General features: G+C 41.7%; 2 protein-coding genes across 2 annotated transcripts in view; one reads left to right on the forward strand and one right to left on the reverse strand.

Annotated features, from left to right (window-relative positions):
* Positions 1-1,686: 1,686 nt before the first annotated feature.
* Positions 1,687-5,344, reverse strand: LOC108517476 (oocyte-expressed protein homolog). Its single transcript, XM_017855478.1, has 2 exons — positions 5,297-5,344; positions 1,687-2,142 (listed from the first exon to the last, which is right to left on the reverse strand). The coding sequence occupies exons 1-2, from the start codon at positions 5,342-5,344 to the stop codon at positions 1,798-1,800; spliced, it is 393 nt and encodes a 130-aa protein (XP_017710967.1). The 3' UTR covers positions 1,687-1,797.
* Positions 5,345-10,102: 4,758 nt separating this feature from the next.
* Positions 10,103-17,982, forward strand: part of ZNF106 (zinc finger protein 106) — a 44,919-nt gene continuing 37,039 nt past the window's right edge. The window contains exons 1-2 of the mRNA XM_017861506.1: positions 10,103-10,687; positions 15,652-17,835. Coding sequence (XP_017716995.1) covers positions 10,440-10,687; positions 15,652-17,835 — 2,432 coding nt within the window. The 5' untranslated portion in view covers positions 10,103-10,439. The remainder of the gene's footprint in view (positions 10,688-15,651; positions 17,836-17,982) is intronic.

The following is a 17,982-nucleotide window of genomic DNA, read 5'->3' on the forward strand; positions in this document are numbered from 1 at the left end:
CCTATAATCCCAGCATTTTGGAAAACTGAGCCAGGCAGATTGCTTGAGCCCAGGAGTTCAAGACCAACCTGGACAACATGGGGAAACCCCATTGTATTAGTCTATTCTCATGCTGCTAATAAAGACATGCCCGAGACTGGGTAATTTATAAAGGAGGGAGGTTTAATTGACTCACAGTTCCACGTGGCTGGGGAGGCCTCACGGTCATGGCGGAAAGTGAATGAGGAGCAGAGTTATGTCTTACATGGCAGCAGGCAAGAGAGCTTGTGCAGGGGAATTCCCATTTATAAAACCATCAGATCTCCTGAGGCTTATTCACTGCTATGAGAACAGTATGGGAAACTGCCCCTATGATTCAGTTATATCCACCTGGCCCTACCCTTGACATGTGAGGATTATTGCAATTCAAGGTGAGACAAACCATATCACCTGTCTCTATGCCCTACCCCACAAAAAACTCCAAAATTAGCTGGGCATAGTGGTATGTGCCCGTAGTCCCAGCTACTCATCAGCCTGAGGTGGGAAGATACTTGAGCCTGGGAGTTGGAGGTTGCGGTGAGCCAAGATCACACCACCACACCCCAGCCTGGTGACAGAGTCAGAACCTGTCTCAAAAAAAAAAAAAAAAAAAAAAGTAGCATGTATGTATATTCCATGTCTTTTGTCTATTTGTGATTTCTTTTTTGATGTATTTGACTTCTGTCAATTTGAAGTTTGGAAACAGGATAGATGGAGAAACATTGGGAACCTAGGAAATAGGAATTATATCTTATCCCATGAATAAAAGTTAAAAAGTTAAAAATTTTTTTGTTTTTTTTTTTTCTTTGAGATGGAGTCTCGCTCTGTCTCCCAGGCTGGAGTGCAGTCGCACCATCTTGGCTCACTGCAGCCTCCGCCTCCTGGGTTCAAGCAACTCTCCACCCTTCTGAGTAGCTGGATTACAGGTGCGCGCCACCACGCATGGCTAATTTTTGTACTTTTGGTAGAGACAGGGTTTCACCATGTTGGTCAGGCTGGTCTCGAACTCCTGACCTTGTGATCCGCCCGCCTCGGCCTCCCAAAGTGTTGGGATTACAGGCGTGAGCCACTGTGCCCGGCCAATAGTTACAAGTTTTGATCAGGATGTCAACCTAGGTCATTTGAAATTTATTTTTTTATGACCCGCAGTTTAAGATTCTGTGGGCAAATTAATGTGTTATTAAACTTTCAGCATCTCTTTAGCCTATTAGTGGAATTTTTCCCTGCCCCCAGTCTCTTACTGTGTGAAGGTTAGGTCTTAGCAGCAATATAAAGGAGACTCACTCAAATTTAGTATGGGGAGCCCTTATTATTTTTAATACATACTTTTTTGAGACAGGGTCTCACTCACTCTATCACCAGACTGGGGTGCCGTAGCGCAATCACAGCTCACTGCAACCTCGAACTTCTGGGCTCAAACAATCCTCCCATCTTAGCTTACTGTGTGGCTGGGACTACAGGTGTGTGCCACCACACCCTTTTGGCTTTTAGTTTTGGCTTTTATTTTTCGTAAAGACAGGGTTCCATTCTGTCTTTTTTTTTTTTTTTTTTATAAATTTGCTTTATTATAAGTGTGCGAAGATCTTAATGCCATTGGCAAAAAAGCCATTTCTTTATTAGAATAGTTCAAGCTCACTCTTGCAACAAAATAAACCACATTCCATCAAGACACAGGAAAAAGGAATGCAGGGATTTAGGAATGCTATACTTGCTTCTCTTCAACTTTAGCAGAAAAAGTTGGAAAGTTCTTAAGATGTTCCCGACAGTAACTATGTTGTCTTAAGCAACAGGATCCTGGGGAGAGTGGAGGTCTGATGCATGGGCCTTCAAGTTCTTCTCAAGGTGTTTCATCTTCTCAGCTCGGGCACGATGTTCTCGGTGAAACCATGCCAGGCACAGGAGCATGCTCTTCACCCGATTCTGTACACTGGGCCGTCCAAAAACGGTGATTTCGACTAGGTTCCCAGAGCCCACTATGTCCACTGTCATCAGGGCCTGCCTCGTCCACTCCATTTCTGGAATCATGGCTCTGTCCGGGCCAAAGAGCTCATCTGCCAGCCATGCCTCCAGGTAGAACACCAAAGGGTCTCTCAGTTCCTGCACCGGAAACCACCAAGCTCCATTCTGTTATTTGGCTTTTATTTTTTGTAAAGACAGGGTTCCACTCTGTTGCTCAGGGTGGTCTTGAATTCCTGGGCTCTAGCTGATCCTCTTGCCTCTGCCTTCCAAATTGGTGGAAAGACAGGCATGAGCCACTCTGCATGGCCAGAAGCCCTTATCATAATACCTTGAATATGTATGATCTCTACCTCATTAACATTCAAAGTCTATGAAATGCAGTCAACTTTTGATTATGTGGAGTATTTTACTTTAAAATCCCATTTTCTTTTTCTTTTTCTTTTTTTTTTTTTGAGACGGAGTCTCGCTCTGTCGCCCAGGCTGCAGTGCAGTGGCGCGATCTCGGCTCACTGCAAGCTCCGCCTCCCGGGTTCACGCCATTCTCCTGCCTCAGCCTCCTGAGTAGCTGGGGCTACAGGCGCCCGCCACCACGCCCGGCTAATTTTTTTTGTATTTTTTTTTAGTAGAGACGGGGTTTCACCATGTTAGCTAGGATGGTCTCGATCTCCTGACCTTGTGATCCGCCCGCCTCGGCCTCCCAAAGTGCTGGGATTACAGGCTTGAGCCACCGCGCCCAGCCTAAAATCCCATTTTCAACAGACTTCCTTCTAGAGTTCATTAAGGGTTACTTACCTGCCACCCGACCCATCTGCACTACATCGTTAAACAAAACAAACAAGGTCAGTAAATCTAGTCTGTAGGAGAGAAGCCCATTGCATTCAAAGATTAATGACTCATTTATTTCAGACATCACTAATCAGCCATTTAAAATGTTTTAAAAAGTTTGGGCTGGCCGCAGTGCTCGTGCCTATAATCCCAGCACCTTGGGAGGCTAAGACAGGAGGATCACTTGAGCCCAGGAGTTCGAGACCAACCTGGGCAACATAGTGGGACCCCGTCTCTACCCAAAAGTAAATAAATAAATAAATAAATCTATAAATAGCCAGGTGTGGTGGGTTGCACCTATAGTCCAGATACGTAAAGATGCTGAGGCAGGAGGATCCCTTGAGCCTAGGAGTTCGAGGCTGCAGTGAGCTATGATCGTGCCACTGCACTCCAGCCTGGGCGACAGTGAGACCCTGTCTCAAAACAAAACCAAGTTTGGTCACATAAGACTCATGTTTATAATCAATGCAGAATCATAAAAAGTTTTTTAAAAAGTAAAAGTCTTCTCCCCACCCCACTGCCCTTTCCCCTCTAAATCCTATTTCTCTCTTAGGGGAGACTCAGTGGTTGGTGTATATCCTATCCAGATCTCTTTCTGTGTATTTACATACTTATTTATTTATTGATTGATACGGAGTTTCACACTTGTAGCCCAAGCTGGAGTGCAGTGGTGCGATCTTGGCCCACCGCAACCTACGCCTCCTGGGTTCAAGCGATTCTCCTGCCTCAGCCTCCCAAGTAGCTGGGATTACAGGTGCGCGCAACCGCGCCCAGCTAATTTTTTGTATTTTTAGTAGAAACCGGGTTTCGCCATGTTGACCAGGCTGGTCTCGAACTCCTGACCTCAGGTGATTCACCTGCCTCGGCCTCCCAAAGTGCTGGGATTACAGGCGTAAGCCACCACGCCTGGCCTATACACTTATATTTATAGATACACATTTTGTTTTGTGATATTAACATAATGAATCACATTGTCATTTATGTTTTGTTCTGTAGTGTGTTCTTTTCCACCCATGCAACTACACTGTGCCATGGAGATTTTATCTACCATTTTAAATTATTTGGATCACAGTAAAATAATTAGGAAAAAGGCACTAAAAGCCTCCCTGAACTGNCAGACTTCCTTCTAGAGTTCATTAAGGGTTACTTACCTGCCACCCGACCCATCTGCACTACATCGTTAAACAAAACAAACAAGGTCAGTAAATCTAGTCTGTAGGAGAGAAGCCCATTGCATTCAAAGATTAATGACTCATTTATTTCAGACATCACTAATCAGCCATTTAAAATGTTTTAAAAGTTTGGGCTGGCCGCAGTGCTCGTGCCTATAATCCCAGCACCTTGGGAGGCTAAGACAGGAGGATCACTTGAGCCCAGGAGTTCGAGACCAACCTGGGCAACATAGTGGGACCCCGTCTCTACCCAAAAGTAAATAAATAAATAAATAAATCTATAAATAGCCAGGTGTGGTGGGTTGCACCTATAGTCCAGATACGTAAAGATGCTGAGGCAGGAGGATCCCTTGAGCCTAGGAGTTCGAGGCTGCAGTGAGCTATGATCGTGCCACTGCACTCCAGCCTGGGCGACAGTGAGACCCTGTCTCAAAACAAAACCAAGTTTGGTCACATAAGACTCATGTTTATAATCAATGCAGAATCATAAAAGTTTTTTAAAAGTAAAAGTCTTCTCCCCACCCCACTGCCCTTTCCCCTCTAAATCCTATTTCTCTCTTAGGGGAGACTCAGTGGTTGGTGTATATCCTATCCAGATCTCTTTCTGTGTATTTACATACTTATTTATTTATTGATTGATACGGAGTTTCACACTTGTAGCCCAAGCTGGAGTGCAGTGGTGCGATCTTGGCCCACCGCAACCTACGCCTCCTGGGTTCAAGCGATTCTCCTGCCTCAGCCTCCCAAGTAGCTGGGATTACAGGTGCGCGCAACCGCGCCCAGCTAATTTTTTGTATTTTAGTAGAAACCGGGTTTCGCCATGTTGACCAGGCTGGTCTCGAACTCCTGACCTCAGGTGATTCACCTGCCTCGGCCTCCCAAAGTGCTGGGATTACAGGCGTAAGCCACCACGCCTGGCCTATACACTTATATTTATAGATACACATTTTGTTTTGTGATATTAACATAATGAATCACATTGTCATTTATGTTTTGTTCTGTAGTGTGTTCTTTTCCACCCATGCAACTACACTGTGCCATGGAGATTTTATCTACCATTTTAAATTATTTGGATCACAGTAAAATAATTAGGAAAAAGGCACTAAAAGCCTCCCTGAACTGCCAATAGGAATGTCAGGTTTTGCACCCTAACTCATTTTCTTTAGAGGATAGCCTTTAGTACTTATTTACTCACATATTGCATATAGTGTTCCTGACCTGTAACAAATTAAGTTACATATAAGGGAGAAGACAAACAGGTAGCAAGAAAAAACAGCTTACAAAATTATAGGAAATCCCATAAGATCTCAAAAATTGTTTACTGGCTTGGAGCTTTTACTGTAAGGATGGTCTTCACCAGCTTGTACCATAGGGACAAATAATTATCAGTCATTATTTCTTTACCCTGTTATCCTGAGTTTGTGATTATTTCCTCTGGATTTCATTTTTAACTACTGAGTTTCTGACACTGAGACTTCCTTTTGCTCTGTGTAGTTGTGTCTACAGTTTTTGGTTGTGATCTGGTTAAGAATTGCAAAGTACGTGTTGTTTAGGCTTTGCATGCAAGCTTGAATAAGCAATAAGTAACTGGTCTTATTTGGTTCACAGCTGTGGACATGTGAAATATTTCCCTGTTTTTTCCTAATATACTTCTTCAAATGTGTGGGCCGTAAGTAGCATCTTCAGATAGAGACTATTAAAAAGGCACAACCTTTATTTATTCAGCAGCTGTTGTCGGGTAGTTAGAGCAAGCTTAATAAAGAAAAGCGTGGCCGGGCGCGGTGGCTCAAGCCTGTAATCCCAGCACTTTGGGAGGCCGAGACGGGCGAATCACGAGGTCAGGAGTTCGAGACCATCCTGGCTAACACGGTNNATGGTATATCACAGTGTTCTGTCCTCTCAACAAGTTGTATTGAATAAGTCTGCATTTGTATATTTTGATCTAAAATAAAACATTTAAGATGCTTGTATCTTTTAAAAATTTCCCTTCTACCATTTTAGGGATAATTGAAATTTTTAATCTGTAATAATTTTAAATTTACATAAATTGCAAGAATACTAAAAGAATACCCATACATCTTATCTTAGTCTGCTTGGGCTACCATATATAACATAATATCAAAGACTGGGTATCTTAACAGAAATTTATTTTTTTCACAGTTCTGGAGGCTGGAGAGACTAAGATCAAATGGTTTGGTTTCTAGTGAGGGCTGTCTTCCTGGCTTTTAGATGGCTGCCTTTTTCCTGTGTCCTCGTGGTAGGGGGTGTGGGGGAAATTTGGAGGAGGGATATCATTCAGTCCATAGCATACCCTTTACCCAGATTTACCTGTTGTTAACATGTTACCCCATTTGTTCTGCCCGCAATGCACATAAAAATTTTGTTCTACCCACTTGAGAATAAATTGCATACATCATGGTCCTTTAACTGTAAACCCCTCAGAGTGTATTTCCTAAGAATGAAACTACGTTCTTTCTGAATCACAGGACAGTAACTACAGCTACAGTAACTTTAACACAGATAAATATTTTTATCTAATATACTGTCCATGGTTTCAGGATGAAACTGTTCCACCTCAGATCATCAGGCGTTAGTGTCCTAAGGAGCATGCAACCTAGATCCCTTCCATGGGCAGTTCACAATAGGGTTCATGCTTCTGTGAGAATCTAATGCCGCCGCCGCTGATCTGACAGGAGGTGGAGCTCAGGCAATACTGCTCACTCATCCATGGCTCTCCTCCTGCTGTGTGACCTAGCTCCTAACAGGCCACAGACTGGTTCACAGCCCTGGGTTTGGGGACCCCTGCTTTATAGCATTTTCTTCTCCAGTGCAGATTCCAGTCAAAACCTGTATTTTAAAAAATGGCATCTGGGTTCCTCCATAAACAAAACTCTGCCAACTCTTTCTACAAGCTCCCCGTTTCCCACCCCCTAATTTCAAGCCCCTGTCTCTTAGTTTCTGCTTCTTGGAGTACTAGAATCCCATTTGCCCTACAAAACACCTGCTTTTCTCTTTTTTAAGATAATCTTTTACGAAGATTTTTTCTGCCCTCCCTAAGCCCAGATGGAATTGACCCAGCTGGAAACCAAGAGGGCTTTCTCCTTAATTCCCCTCCACATCTTGTGCCCTAAGCGTACTGGAAATATCTTAGTTTGTATTCATGAGTGGTACATATCTGCTTCCCCCTTCCCATCCACACCCCATCCCCTGCCAGGAGACTCTAAGCTCTTTAAAAGAAGGGACCATATTTTATTGGTCTTTGTATCCTCAGAGCTTAAAGATAGGATCTGTCACACAGAATGTACTTTATAAATATTTATTAGTCATCAATGGAATACATCACCCTAAAGAGCTGCTGAAGGAGGTTGTAGGGAGTCTGATCCTGAAGAGTTTCAAGAAGGAAAATGCCCCTCCAACCAGTGGTTCTAGGGGAAAGGGAATGAGCGCAGGGTGGGTAGAGCGGGGCTTGATCTCTAAGCTTGTTTGATTCTGTGATAAAGCATGGTGAAATCAGGCAGGACCTTTATATTTCTTAAGATTTTTCAAGCTCACACACAGCTTTCAGGAGAATGTAGTCTAGATTTATTTATTTATTTATTTTATTTAAGAAAATTTTTTTGAGACCAAGTCTCACTCTGTTACCCAGGTTGGAGTGCAGTGGAGTGATCTCGGTTCACTGCAGCCTCCACCTCCCAGGTTCAAGCGATTCTCCTGCCTCAGCCTCCTGAGTAGCTGGGATTACAGGCGCGCACCATTGTGCCTGACTGATTTTTGTATTTTAAGTAGAGACGGGGTTTCACCGTATTGGCCACGCTGGTCTCGAACTCCTGACCTCGTGATCCACCCACCTCAGCCTCCCAAAGTGCTGGGATTACAGGCTTCAGCCACTGCTCCCGGCCAACAAAAAGATTTTCTAACTGGAAAATTGAGTTGATTGGAATGTTTATAGTGTAAAGGAGATATTGTAGATTTGTTACAGGTCCTCAGACTGTTCTCATGCTGCCCATTGTGATAGATTTATATAATTAACTTCTTTGTGTGTTGCTTTGAGAAACAGCTTGTTATTAACATTCAGTTGGAATGAGCTACCATCAATTTAATTGCTTGAGAGAAAAGTATCAGTATCCCTGGTAAACTGGAGAAAGTTGAGGATTACTCTTTTTTTCTTTTTTTTTTTTTTTTGAGATGGAGTCTCACTCTGTTGCCCAGGCTGGAGTGCAGTGGCGCGATCTCGGCTCATACAACCTCCGCCTCCCAGGTTCAAGTGATTCTCCTGCCTCAGCCTCCCGAGTAGCTGGGATTACAGGTGCCACCACCACACCCGGCTAATTTTTGTATTTTTAGTAGAGATGGGGTTTTACCAGGTTGGCCGGGGTGGTCTCAAACTCCTGACCTCAAGTGATCCGCCTGCCTTGGCCTCCCAAAGTGCTGGGATTACAGGCATGAGCCACCGCGCCCGGCCGAAGATTATTCTTTAAGTGTATAAATGTAGTAAGTGCAGTTGAAAACCCTCAGTAAAAGTAATGTATCTAAGTACCTGTGGAATTATAATATTGATATTCTGGGTAATCAGGTATTGATATTTTTAGGTAACCTGGTCAGAGCACATTAAAATGAATCTTAAAAATGTCAGTATTTGAGGTTACAAAGTCAAAAAAACAGTGAAAACTTGCAAATTTTCTCAGTTTTTCTGAGCTCTTCTCCATGATCCTTACAAAATAAGGAACAGTGTTTTTTTTAAAACTTACTAGGCAATGTTTGAGTGTTTAGACTTTGTCGCCCTAGATAAGAGTGACTATGCTAAGTATTTACTAGAAGATAGTTTCTGTTACAGGTCACCTGAATATTCATTTTTTAAAAAAAAAAAGAAAGAAAGAAAACACCTTCCCAAAAAACAGCATGCCTAGAATTTAGCTGTTTTTTGGTAAGGTTTTTTTTTCTTCTTCTTCTTTTTTTTTCTTTTGAGATGGAGTCTCGCTCTGTCGCTCAGGGTGGAGTGCAGTGGTGTAATCTCGGCTCACTGCAACCTTTGCCTCCCGGGTTCAAGCGATTCTCCTGTCTCAGCCTCCCGAATAGCTGGGAATACATGCGCACGCCACCACACCAGGCTAATTTTTGTATTTTTAGTAGAGATGGGGTTTTACCATTTTGGTCAGGCTGGTCTCGAACTCCTGACCTCATGATCCACCCGCCTCGGCCTCCCCAAGTGCTGGGATTACAGGCGTGAGCCACCAAGCCCGGCCTTTTTTTTTTTTTTCTTGAATGAATATTCAGGTGATCTGTAACAGTAACTGTCTTCTAGTAAACGAAGTGCCCAGTTTTGAGGGTCTCTTCTGGTTGATTTATGTAAATTCTGCCTATGTCTAGTTAGGTATTTGTGAGGGAAAGATGGAACAGAGGTGCACGCGTGTGTATGTGTTTCTGTCTGGACAAAGACGGCATGTCTTTTTGGGTTGTTGGGTTTTTTTTAATAGATTGGCATAGGAAGTGCAAAAATATAACTAGTCTGAATCCAAGACACATGATACAGAGTTAAGCCAATTTGGATTGTTGAATGGATACTGCTGTCTTGTAACTATGGTGTTCAGATGTTTCTCATAAATGACTGTGTAGTCAGCTGACCCAGTCAAGGGATTTCCAGAAGCTAAAAAGCAGTTAAATTATTGATCTGCTACAGCTCTGGACACCGATTCAAGACTTTGGCTTCTGAAGACTGGCTAAGTGAGATTTGCCATGAAGTATGTAAAGTAAAAAAACAAAACAAAGCAAAAAAGTCTGCCTAGTTTAACTAAAAACCTGGTTTTGCATCTCTCTGAACTGTAGCATTTTCTGAAACTTGAGAAAACACATTTGCTTGGCACAGCTGTTAACTTCCTACAACTGAAATGCTTTCCATTCCCTTTAAAATAAGCCCTTCTGAAGCAGAATGTAGATCACATGTATCATCCAGACCAAAAAAGTTTGCCTGGACTACTCCTGGGTCCGGAATCCTCACATTCCAGGCAGAGCTCCAGCTGTTCCGATTTAGTTACCCACTTGGGATTGGCTGCGCCACCTGCTCTTGTTTCCACCCCTTAACTTTCACTGGAAGAAAGCTCTAGACTGAAGATTAAACGTAAGCGCTGTCACCAGGCCTTCTGAGTGCAGCTGGCACCATGGGTGTGCTCCAGAGCAACTTCTGCTTGCTCTGAGCCCCCTGCCCTGCCTCCCCTTTCACCATGTTTCCTCTGACAAGATTTTAAGTACAGCAATTCAAGAAGATTTCTCCTCCTAAACGACATTTATCTGAAGTGTATTGCCTCTTGATTGCTGGAAAAGAATCTTAAACTCATTTCAAAGTAACTTATAAACAAACTTATTAAAAGTGATGAAAGGAGCATTGAAATTAATTAGCACTAATTTTTCACTGTGCCAAAGTGTGCAGTGTCCTTCAGAGGAAACGATAGCAGATCTGGTGAGTGTGCCATGCCAGTGGGGAGAATTGAATGTCCCTCATCTCCCTCTTTCCCTAGGGACATTAGTCATGAGTGCCGAGTGTGCGGGGTCACAGAAGTGGGTCTTTCTGCATATGCAAAGCACATTTCTGGCCAGTTGCACAAAGATAACGTTGATGCCCAGGAAAGAGAAGATGATGAAAAAGGAGAGGAAGAGGAAGAAGATTATTTTGACAAGGAACTCATTCAGTTAATAAAGCAAAGGAAAGAACAAAGTCGGTAAGTAATTGATTTTTTAAAAAGCCTATCTATAACAGAACACAGCAGAGAATACATTTTATATCTTTGTACTGTTCAGCCCATAGCATTTAAACTTAGGTATAAAGTTTAGCTGGAGGTGGTTGTCTTATTAATCAAAGGGCAGTGGAATGCTTTCCTGAACTACTGTATTATCTTCTTAAAAAAGCAAACTCAGTATTGTTCCTACGTAAGCTGTAGCCACATATCTGAAATTTTTGCCATGTTGGTAATTATGTTGAAAATGGTTTTGTTGGTATCCAAATCTTTTTGTTTTTTTAAGATGGAGTCTCACTCTGTCATCCACCCAGGCTGGAGTGCAGTGGTGTGATCTTGGTTCACTGTAACCTCTGCCTCCTGGGTTCAAGCAATTCTCCTGCTTCAGCCCCTCCTGAGTAGCTGGGATTACAGATGCCCGCCACCACGTCTGGCTAATTTTTTTTGTATTTTTAGTAGAGATGGGGTTTCACCCCATTAGCCAGGCTGGTCTCAAACTCCTGACCTCAAGCAATCTGCCTGCCTCAGCCTCCCAAAGTGCTGGGATTACAGGCGTGAGCCACCATACCTGGCCAGTATCCAAATCTTTTGAATACCAATAAGTTTTTATTTGGTGTTTAAATTTTCTAGTGGAAAGGTGTTAGAATATAAGCTTCATTGTATAAATTATATAGTACATAGTATAGTCTTATTGCCAAAATAACATTTCTTAGGAAAATGTTTTTTGACTGGTGTGAATTAACGTGGTGCGTCTGCCAAATGTGATTTATCTTTTTGTCTTTGAATCCCCAGTGACTACCACAGTGCTTTATTGAGTAAATTTTTTTGATAGTGTCAAGATCATTTAAGCAATATAAATTTTCTAATTTGTACTGCATAATTTCATACCTACATTTATACATTCAGGTATTAGGCATTTATGTTTTCACCTTACTGTTTTCTGGTCTAAAGAGTTTAATTATAAAATTTGTTAAAAAGAGTTTAATTAATGAGGTAGAAATTTTCAGATGTGAGGGGAAGAGAGAGAAGCACTTATGAGGTGGGATAATTTTTTAAGTCCCAGAATATGAAGAGAATCATTTCAGATTCTAAAATAAAAATTTAAAGCTTATTCTTGAATACTAGTTATACCTGGTCTGTACCTCCTTTTAGTTAGAGGCTTGGCTATAAAAGGAGGCTTTTACTCTGTGTGTTTAAAATTTTTTTGCCGGGAGGCACGGTGGCTCAAGCCTGTTGTCCTGGTGCACGAGGAGATGAGGCCAGGGCTACAAGACCAGCCTGGGCAACATAGGAAGCCCTTATATATGTAACCAAAAAAAAAAAAAGAAAATTAAAATTAAAAAAAAAGTTTTTTGAACAAGTCCTTGAAGGAGACTTTCTTAGTCTTAAAATATCAATAAAGGGTGAGCATCCGTAATCCAAAATCTGAAAATGCACCAAAACCCAAAACTTCTGAGTGCCAACATGAGGCCATCAGTGGAAAATTCCACACCTCATTTCATTTTACAAAATTATTTAAAATATTACCTAAAATTATCTTCAGACTGTGTATAAAAGGTATATATGAAACATAAATGAATTTTATGTTTAGATTTGGGTCCCATTCCCATAGTATCCCATTATGTATATGCAAAAATATTCCAAAATCCAAAGCAATTTGAAATGCAAAACATTTCTGGTCCCAAGCACTTTAGATGAGGGACACTCAAACAACATGGTTGTTAAATCATTTAGTAGCTTAGTCCTTCAAATGACATTTTCGTTACTTTTAATATAGTTGCAGTTTACTTTCTCCTACTTTAGGCAGTTGAAGCCTCTGGGAGACTAACTTCTATTTTGTTCTTACATACTAGTGCCATTATTAGCTTTATCTGTGTAAATAATTAAACAGTAAGAATAGATTAGATATTCATATCATAGTTACTATTTTTTGAGTCTTTTGATATGCCTCCTTGGTGACCTATTTATAAAATAATCTACTTCTTCTTTTTTTTTTTTGGAGACAGAGTGTTGGTCTGTCACCCAGGCTTGAGTATAGTGGCACAATGATACCTCACTGCAGCCTCAACTTCCTAGGCTCCAACAGTCCTCCCACCTCAGCTTCCCAAGAAGCTGGGGCTACAGGCATGCGTTGCCACCATGCCTGGCTAATTTTTCTTTTAATTTTTATTTTTGGTAGAGATGGGGTTTAGGCATGTTGCCCAGGCTGGCCTCGAACTTCTGGGCTCAAGTCATCCACCTGCCTTGGCCTCCCAAAGTGCTGAGATTACAGACATGAGCCACCACACTTGGCCAAAATCATCTACTTCTTCAGGAGTTGTTTTTTTCTTTTTTCCTTCATGATTTTTAACTTAGATTATTCTTTCTGGTCTGTGGGTTTAGCTGAATGCTCCTATCTTCTGAATCTAGCCAATTCATGAGATCTAGGAATTCTACTTCGTGAGTTATTTATCCCCCAGTTCTCCCATTTCTGATCCTATCAGTATAGCTGTGTCAGTGGTCTCCTTGGATGTCAAAAGTTTTTGCATAGAATCAAAACATAAAGGCAATTTGGTTAATGGTTATAAAAAAAATTCTGCTACTGTATGTAATAATACTTGTTACTTTCTAAATAGAGTCTCCTGTTTAGAAATGATTGTAATTTATGTAACATTAGTGGATGTTTGAACTTCTAGATAGACTTTTAAATTCTATCTTGTGAAAAAGGAAGAAGTTCCAATTTGTGTCCAAAATATCATAGACATTAAAAGCCTTTAAAGCCAATTTAAGTCAGTACTGAGTTTAAGATTTTTAAGTCAAGGTCAGAGGAAGGAACTTAGATGTGGAAACTTTGTTTTGAGATGTTGATTCTATGAAGGCCTATGGTTAGGAGTATAGACTCTGGCTGGAGTCAGACTGCCAAGGTTTAAATCTCTGCTCTGCTACTTTCTGGCTGTCTTATTCTAGTCAAGTTATGTAACCTCTCTACTGCTCAATTTCTCATCTGAAAAGTAGGAATAATAAGAATACTTGCCACGCCTGTAATCCTAGCATTTTGGGAGGCTGAGGCAGGCAGATCATGAGGTCAGGAGTTCAAGACCAGCCTGGCCAACGTGGTGAAACCCCATCTCTACTAAAAATACAAAAATTAGCGAGGCATGGTGGCAGGCACCTGTAATCCCAGCTACTCAGGAGGCTGAGGCAGGAGAATCGCTTGAACTCGAGAGGTGGAGGTTGCAGTGAGCCGAGATCATGCCATTGCACTCCAGCCTAGGTGACAAAGCAAGACTCCATCTCAAAAAAAAAAAAAAAAAAAAAAAAGAATACTTGCCTCAGGATTATAAAAACTAAAAGAGATAATCTGTGTAAGGTGCTTGGCATTAAATGCCTGACACTTAGGTACCCAGTAAATTTTAACTAGCAGTACTCAGTATTTTGAGCACTTAGCACGTGATAAGCACCATGCCCATGCACACCATAGGCAGTTTGTAGAAGAAAATAGTGTTTACACCTATTGCTGTGATGCTTACTGAAGTGTATTCATGTTTCTGTGGACTCCTCATCTAACATGAATACATGAAACAGCTGTAGTTTCTTTATAAAAACCTCTAGCTCATGAAGCTCCTTATAGCACATCTTATGGTTACTACTTGTTTGCTATATGCTATTTGCCTCCTGTTTGTGACTTTATTATCTCAGCTAGGTGCTAAGCCCTTCACAAACCAGCACTGTACATAAAAGTCTTCTTATACCACTAACGGTTATTGAATGGGTACTGGTCAAAGTGTTTATTAATAAAAATAACCATGGAAAGTATAATCTTATTTAAAATAGGTTAAGAAATGGGAGTTTTTCAGAAAGAACCTACAACTGGAAAAATCATGGTATTAAGGGCAGCTGAACATAAAATTGTATTAAATATGATAACTAGGCCAGGCGCAGTGGCTCATGCCTGTACGCTTGTAATCCCAGCACTTTGGGAGGCTGCGGTGGGTGGATTACCTGAGGTCAGGAGTTTGAGACCAGCCTGGCCAACATGGTGAAACGCCGTCTCTACCAAAAAAACAAAAATTAGCCAGGCGTGGTGGCGCATGCCTGTAATCCCAGCTACTTGGGAGGCTGAGGCAGGAGAATTGCTTGAGCCTCGGAGACAAAGGTTGCAGTGAGCTGAGATTGTGCCACTGCACTCCAGCCTGGCCAACAGAGCAAGACTCTGTCTCAAAAAAAAAAAAAAAAAAAAAGATAACTATAGCTATAAAACATAGTTGTTCTTATTCCAAAAAAGCTGCATAATATAAAAATAATAATTGGATGATAGGGACAAAATCTCAGAACATGCCCAGAAAAACAAGACCAAGAAAGGGAGGAGAATATAAATGTGTCAGATTTTGTGCTTGTTTTTTGAGATAGTCTTGCTCTGTTGCCCAGGCTGGAGTGCAATGGTGCGATCTCAGCTCACTGCAACCTCCGCCTCCTGGGTTCAAGTGATTCTCATTCTTCAGCCTCCTGAATAGCGGGAGTTACAGGCGTGCGGCACTACGCATGGCTAATTTTTGTATTTTTAGTAGAGATGGGGTTTCTCCATGTTGGCCATGTTGGTCTTGAACTCCTGACCTCAAGTGATCTGCCCGCCTTGGCCTCCCAAAGTGGCTGGAATTATAGATGTGAGCCACCACACCTGGCCAAATGTGCCAAATTTTTAATATTTCTGCGTGATAGGGGAGATGGTTGTAATTATTTGAAATTTAAATAATTTAAAATGTTTAATTTTTAAGTTAATAAGTTGAGGAATGTAAGTTTAAATATATCATTTAAAGATATGAAAACAACCACTATTAGATATGAAACTAGACTCGGTTACATATTCTAAGGAATGGGAGGAAAGTACAAGGGAAGTTTGGAGGGTTATGCCTTTCAAGGTAGCATAGGAATTCCTTTAAATTACTAATGAAAAACTGTTTTTCTTCCAGACAAGATGAACCTTCCAATAGCAACCAAGAAATAAACTCTGATGACAGACGACCCCAGTGGAGACGAGAAGACCGAATTCCTTACCAAGACAGAGAGAGTTACAGTCAGCCTGCATGGCATCATCGTGGACCTCCACAGCGGGATTGGAAATGGGAAAAAGATGGCTTTAATAATACTAGGAAAAACAGCTTTCCACATTCTTTGAGGAATGGTGGTGGGCCAAGAGGACGTTCCGGGTGGCATAAGGGTGTTGCAGGAGGCTCCTCGACTTGGTTTCACAACCATAGTAATTCTGGAGGTGGTTGGCTTTCAAATAGCGGAACAGTAGATTGGAATCATAATGGTACAGGAAGGAATTCCAGTTGGCTTTCTGAAGGAACAGGTGGCTTTTCCAGTTGGCATATGAACAACAGTAACGGAAACTGGAAATCCAGTGTACGTAGTACAAATAATTGGAATTACAGTGGCCCTGGAGACAAATTTCAACCAGGCAGAAACAGAAATTCTAACTGTCCAATGGAAGACATGACTATGCTATGGAACAAGAAATCTAGTAAGTCAAACAAATACAGTCAGGACAGATATAATTGGCAGCGGCAAGAAAATGACAAACTTGGTACAGTTGCCACATATAGAGGTCCTTCTGAAGGATTTGCAAGTGATACATTTCCTTCAGAAGGCTTACTCGACTTCAATTTTGAGCAGCCGGAAAGCCAAACCACTAAACAAATAGACACTGCTACTTCCAAAGTTAGTGGAAAGAATGGCAGTGCGGCAAGGGAAAAGCCTCGTCGCTGGACGCCTTACCCTTCCCAGAAGACTCTGGATTTACAGTCGGGATTGAAAGACGTCACTGGTAACAAGTCAGAAATGATAGAGAAACCTCTCTTTGATTTTAGCTTGATAACTACAGGAATACAGGAGCCCCAAACTGATGAAACACATAATTCCCCAACACAGAAAACACAAAAAGAAATGCATACTGGATCTCTTAATCACAAGGCCTCTTCTGATTCTGCTGCTTCCTTCGAGGTGGTGAGACAGTGCTCCATTACGGAAAAACCTGAACAAGAGCATGCCCCAAATAAAATGCCGTCATTGAAATCCCCACTCCTTCCATGTCCAGCCACTAAATCATTTCCTCAAAAGCAAGATCCAAAGAATACCTCAAAAAACACCAAAACAAATTTTTTTTCCTCTGGAGAACACTCAGATCCCTCGAACAAGCCCTCTGCAGAAGATAACCATGGTCCTTACATATCCAAACTGCGTAGTTCATGTCCTCATGTTTTAAAAGGGAATAAAAGTGCATTTGGCTCTCAAAAGCAATCTGGTGACAATTTAAATGATACATTACGAAAGGCCAAAGAGGTGCTACAGTGTCATGAGTCATTGCAAAATCCACTTCTTAGCACTTCTAAAAGGACCAGGAACTATGTAAAAGCAAGTAGAAATGTAGAAGAATCTGAAAAAGGGTCTTTGAAAATTGAGTTTCAAGTGCACGCACTAGAAGATGAAAGTGATGGAGAGACATCTGACACGGAAAAGCAGGGAACAAAAATTGGAACCCTAGGTTCTGCAACTACAGAATTGTTATCCGGCAGCACTCGTACTGCTGATGAGAAAGAGGACGATGACCGAATCCTGAAGACTTCTAGAGAACTATCCACTTCCCCATGTAATCCCACAGTTCACCAGAAAGAATCTGAATTGCAAATGACATCTGCAGCCAGTCCACACCCTGGCTTATTGCTAGACTTGAAAACCTCTCTGGAAGATGCGCAGGTTGACGACTCTGTTAAATCTCATGTACCTTACGAAACAGAAGGCTTTGAGAGTACTAGCTTGGATGCAGAGCTTCAAAAAAGTGACATCAGTCAGCCCTCGGGCCCTCTCCTGCCTGAACTAAGTAAGCTTGGCTTTCCTGCCTCACTTCAGAGGGATCTAACCCGGCACATTAGTTTGAAAAGCAAAACTGGAGTGCACCTTCCTGAGCCAAACCTCAATAGTGCCCGCCGCATTCGCAATATTAGCGGTCACCGAAAGAGTGAGACAGAGAAGGAGTCTGGGCTCAAGCCAACCCTACGGCAGATTCTAAATGCATCTCGGAGAAATGTCAACTGGGAACAGGTCATTCAGCAAGTATCCAAGAAAAAGCAAGAGCTGGGCAAAGGCTTACCCAGGTGTGTGCTGCTTTTCAGTGTCTTTTTTTTTTTCCCCTCGCTTTCTTTTAAAGTAACCCTTTGACCCTGATCAAGAGATTCTACGTGTTTCATTTAATTAAATGTTTGCCAACAATATCTGTTGTAGATGTCTTGATTTAATATCAA

Source organism: Rhinopithecus bieti, unplaced genomic scaffold, assembly GCF_001698545.2.
Source record: "Rhinopithecus bieti isolate Rb0 unplaced genomic scaffold, ASM169854v2 scaffold_495, whole genome shotgun sequence".
Lineage (NCBI taxonomy): Eukaryota > Metazoa > Chordata > Mammalia > Primates > Cercopithecidae > Rhinopithecus > Rhinopithecus bieti.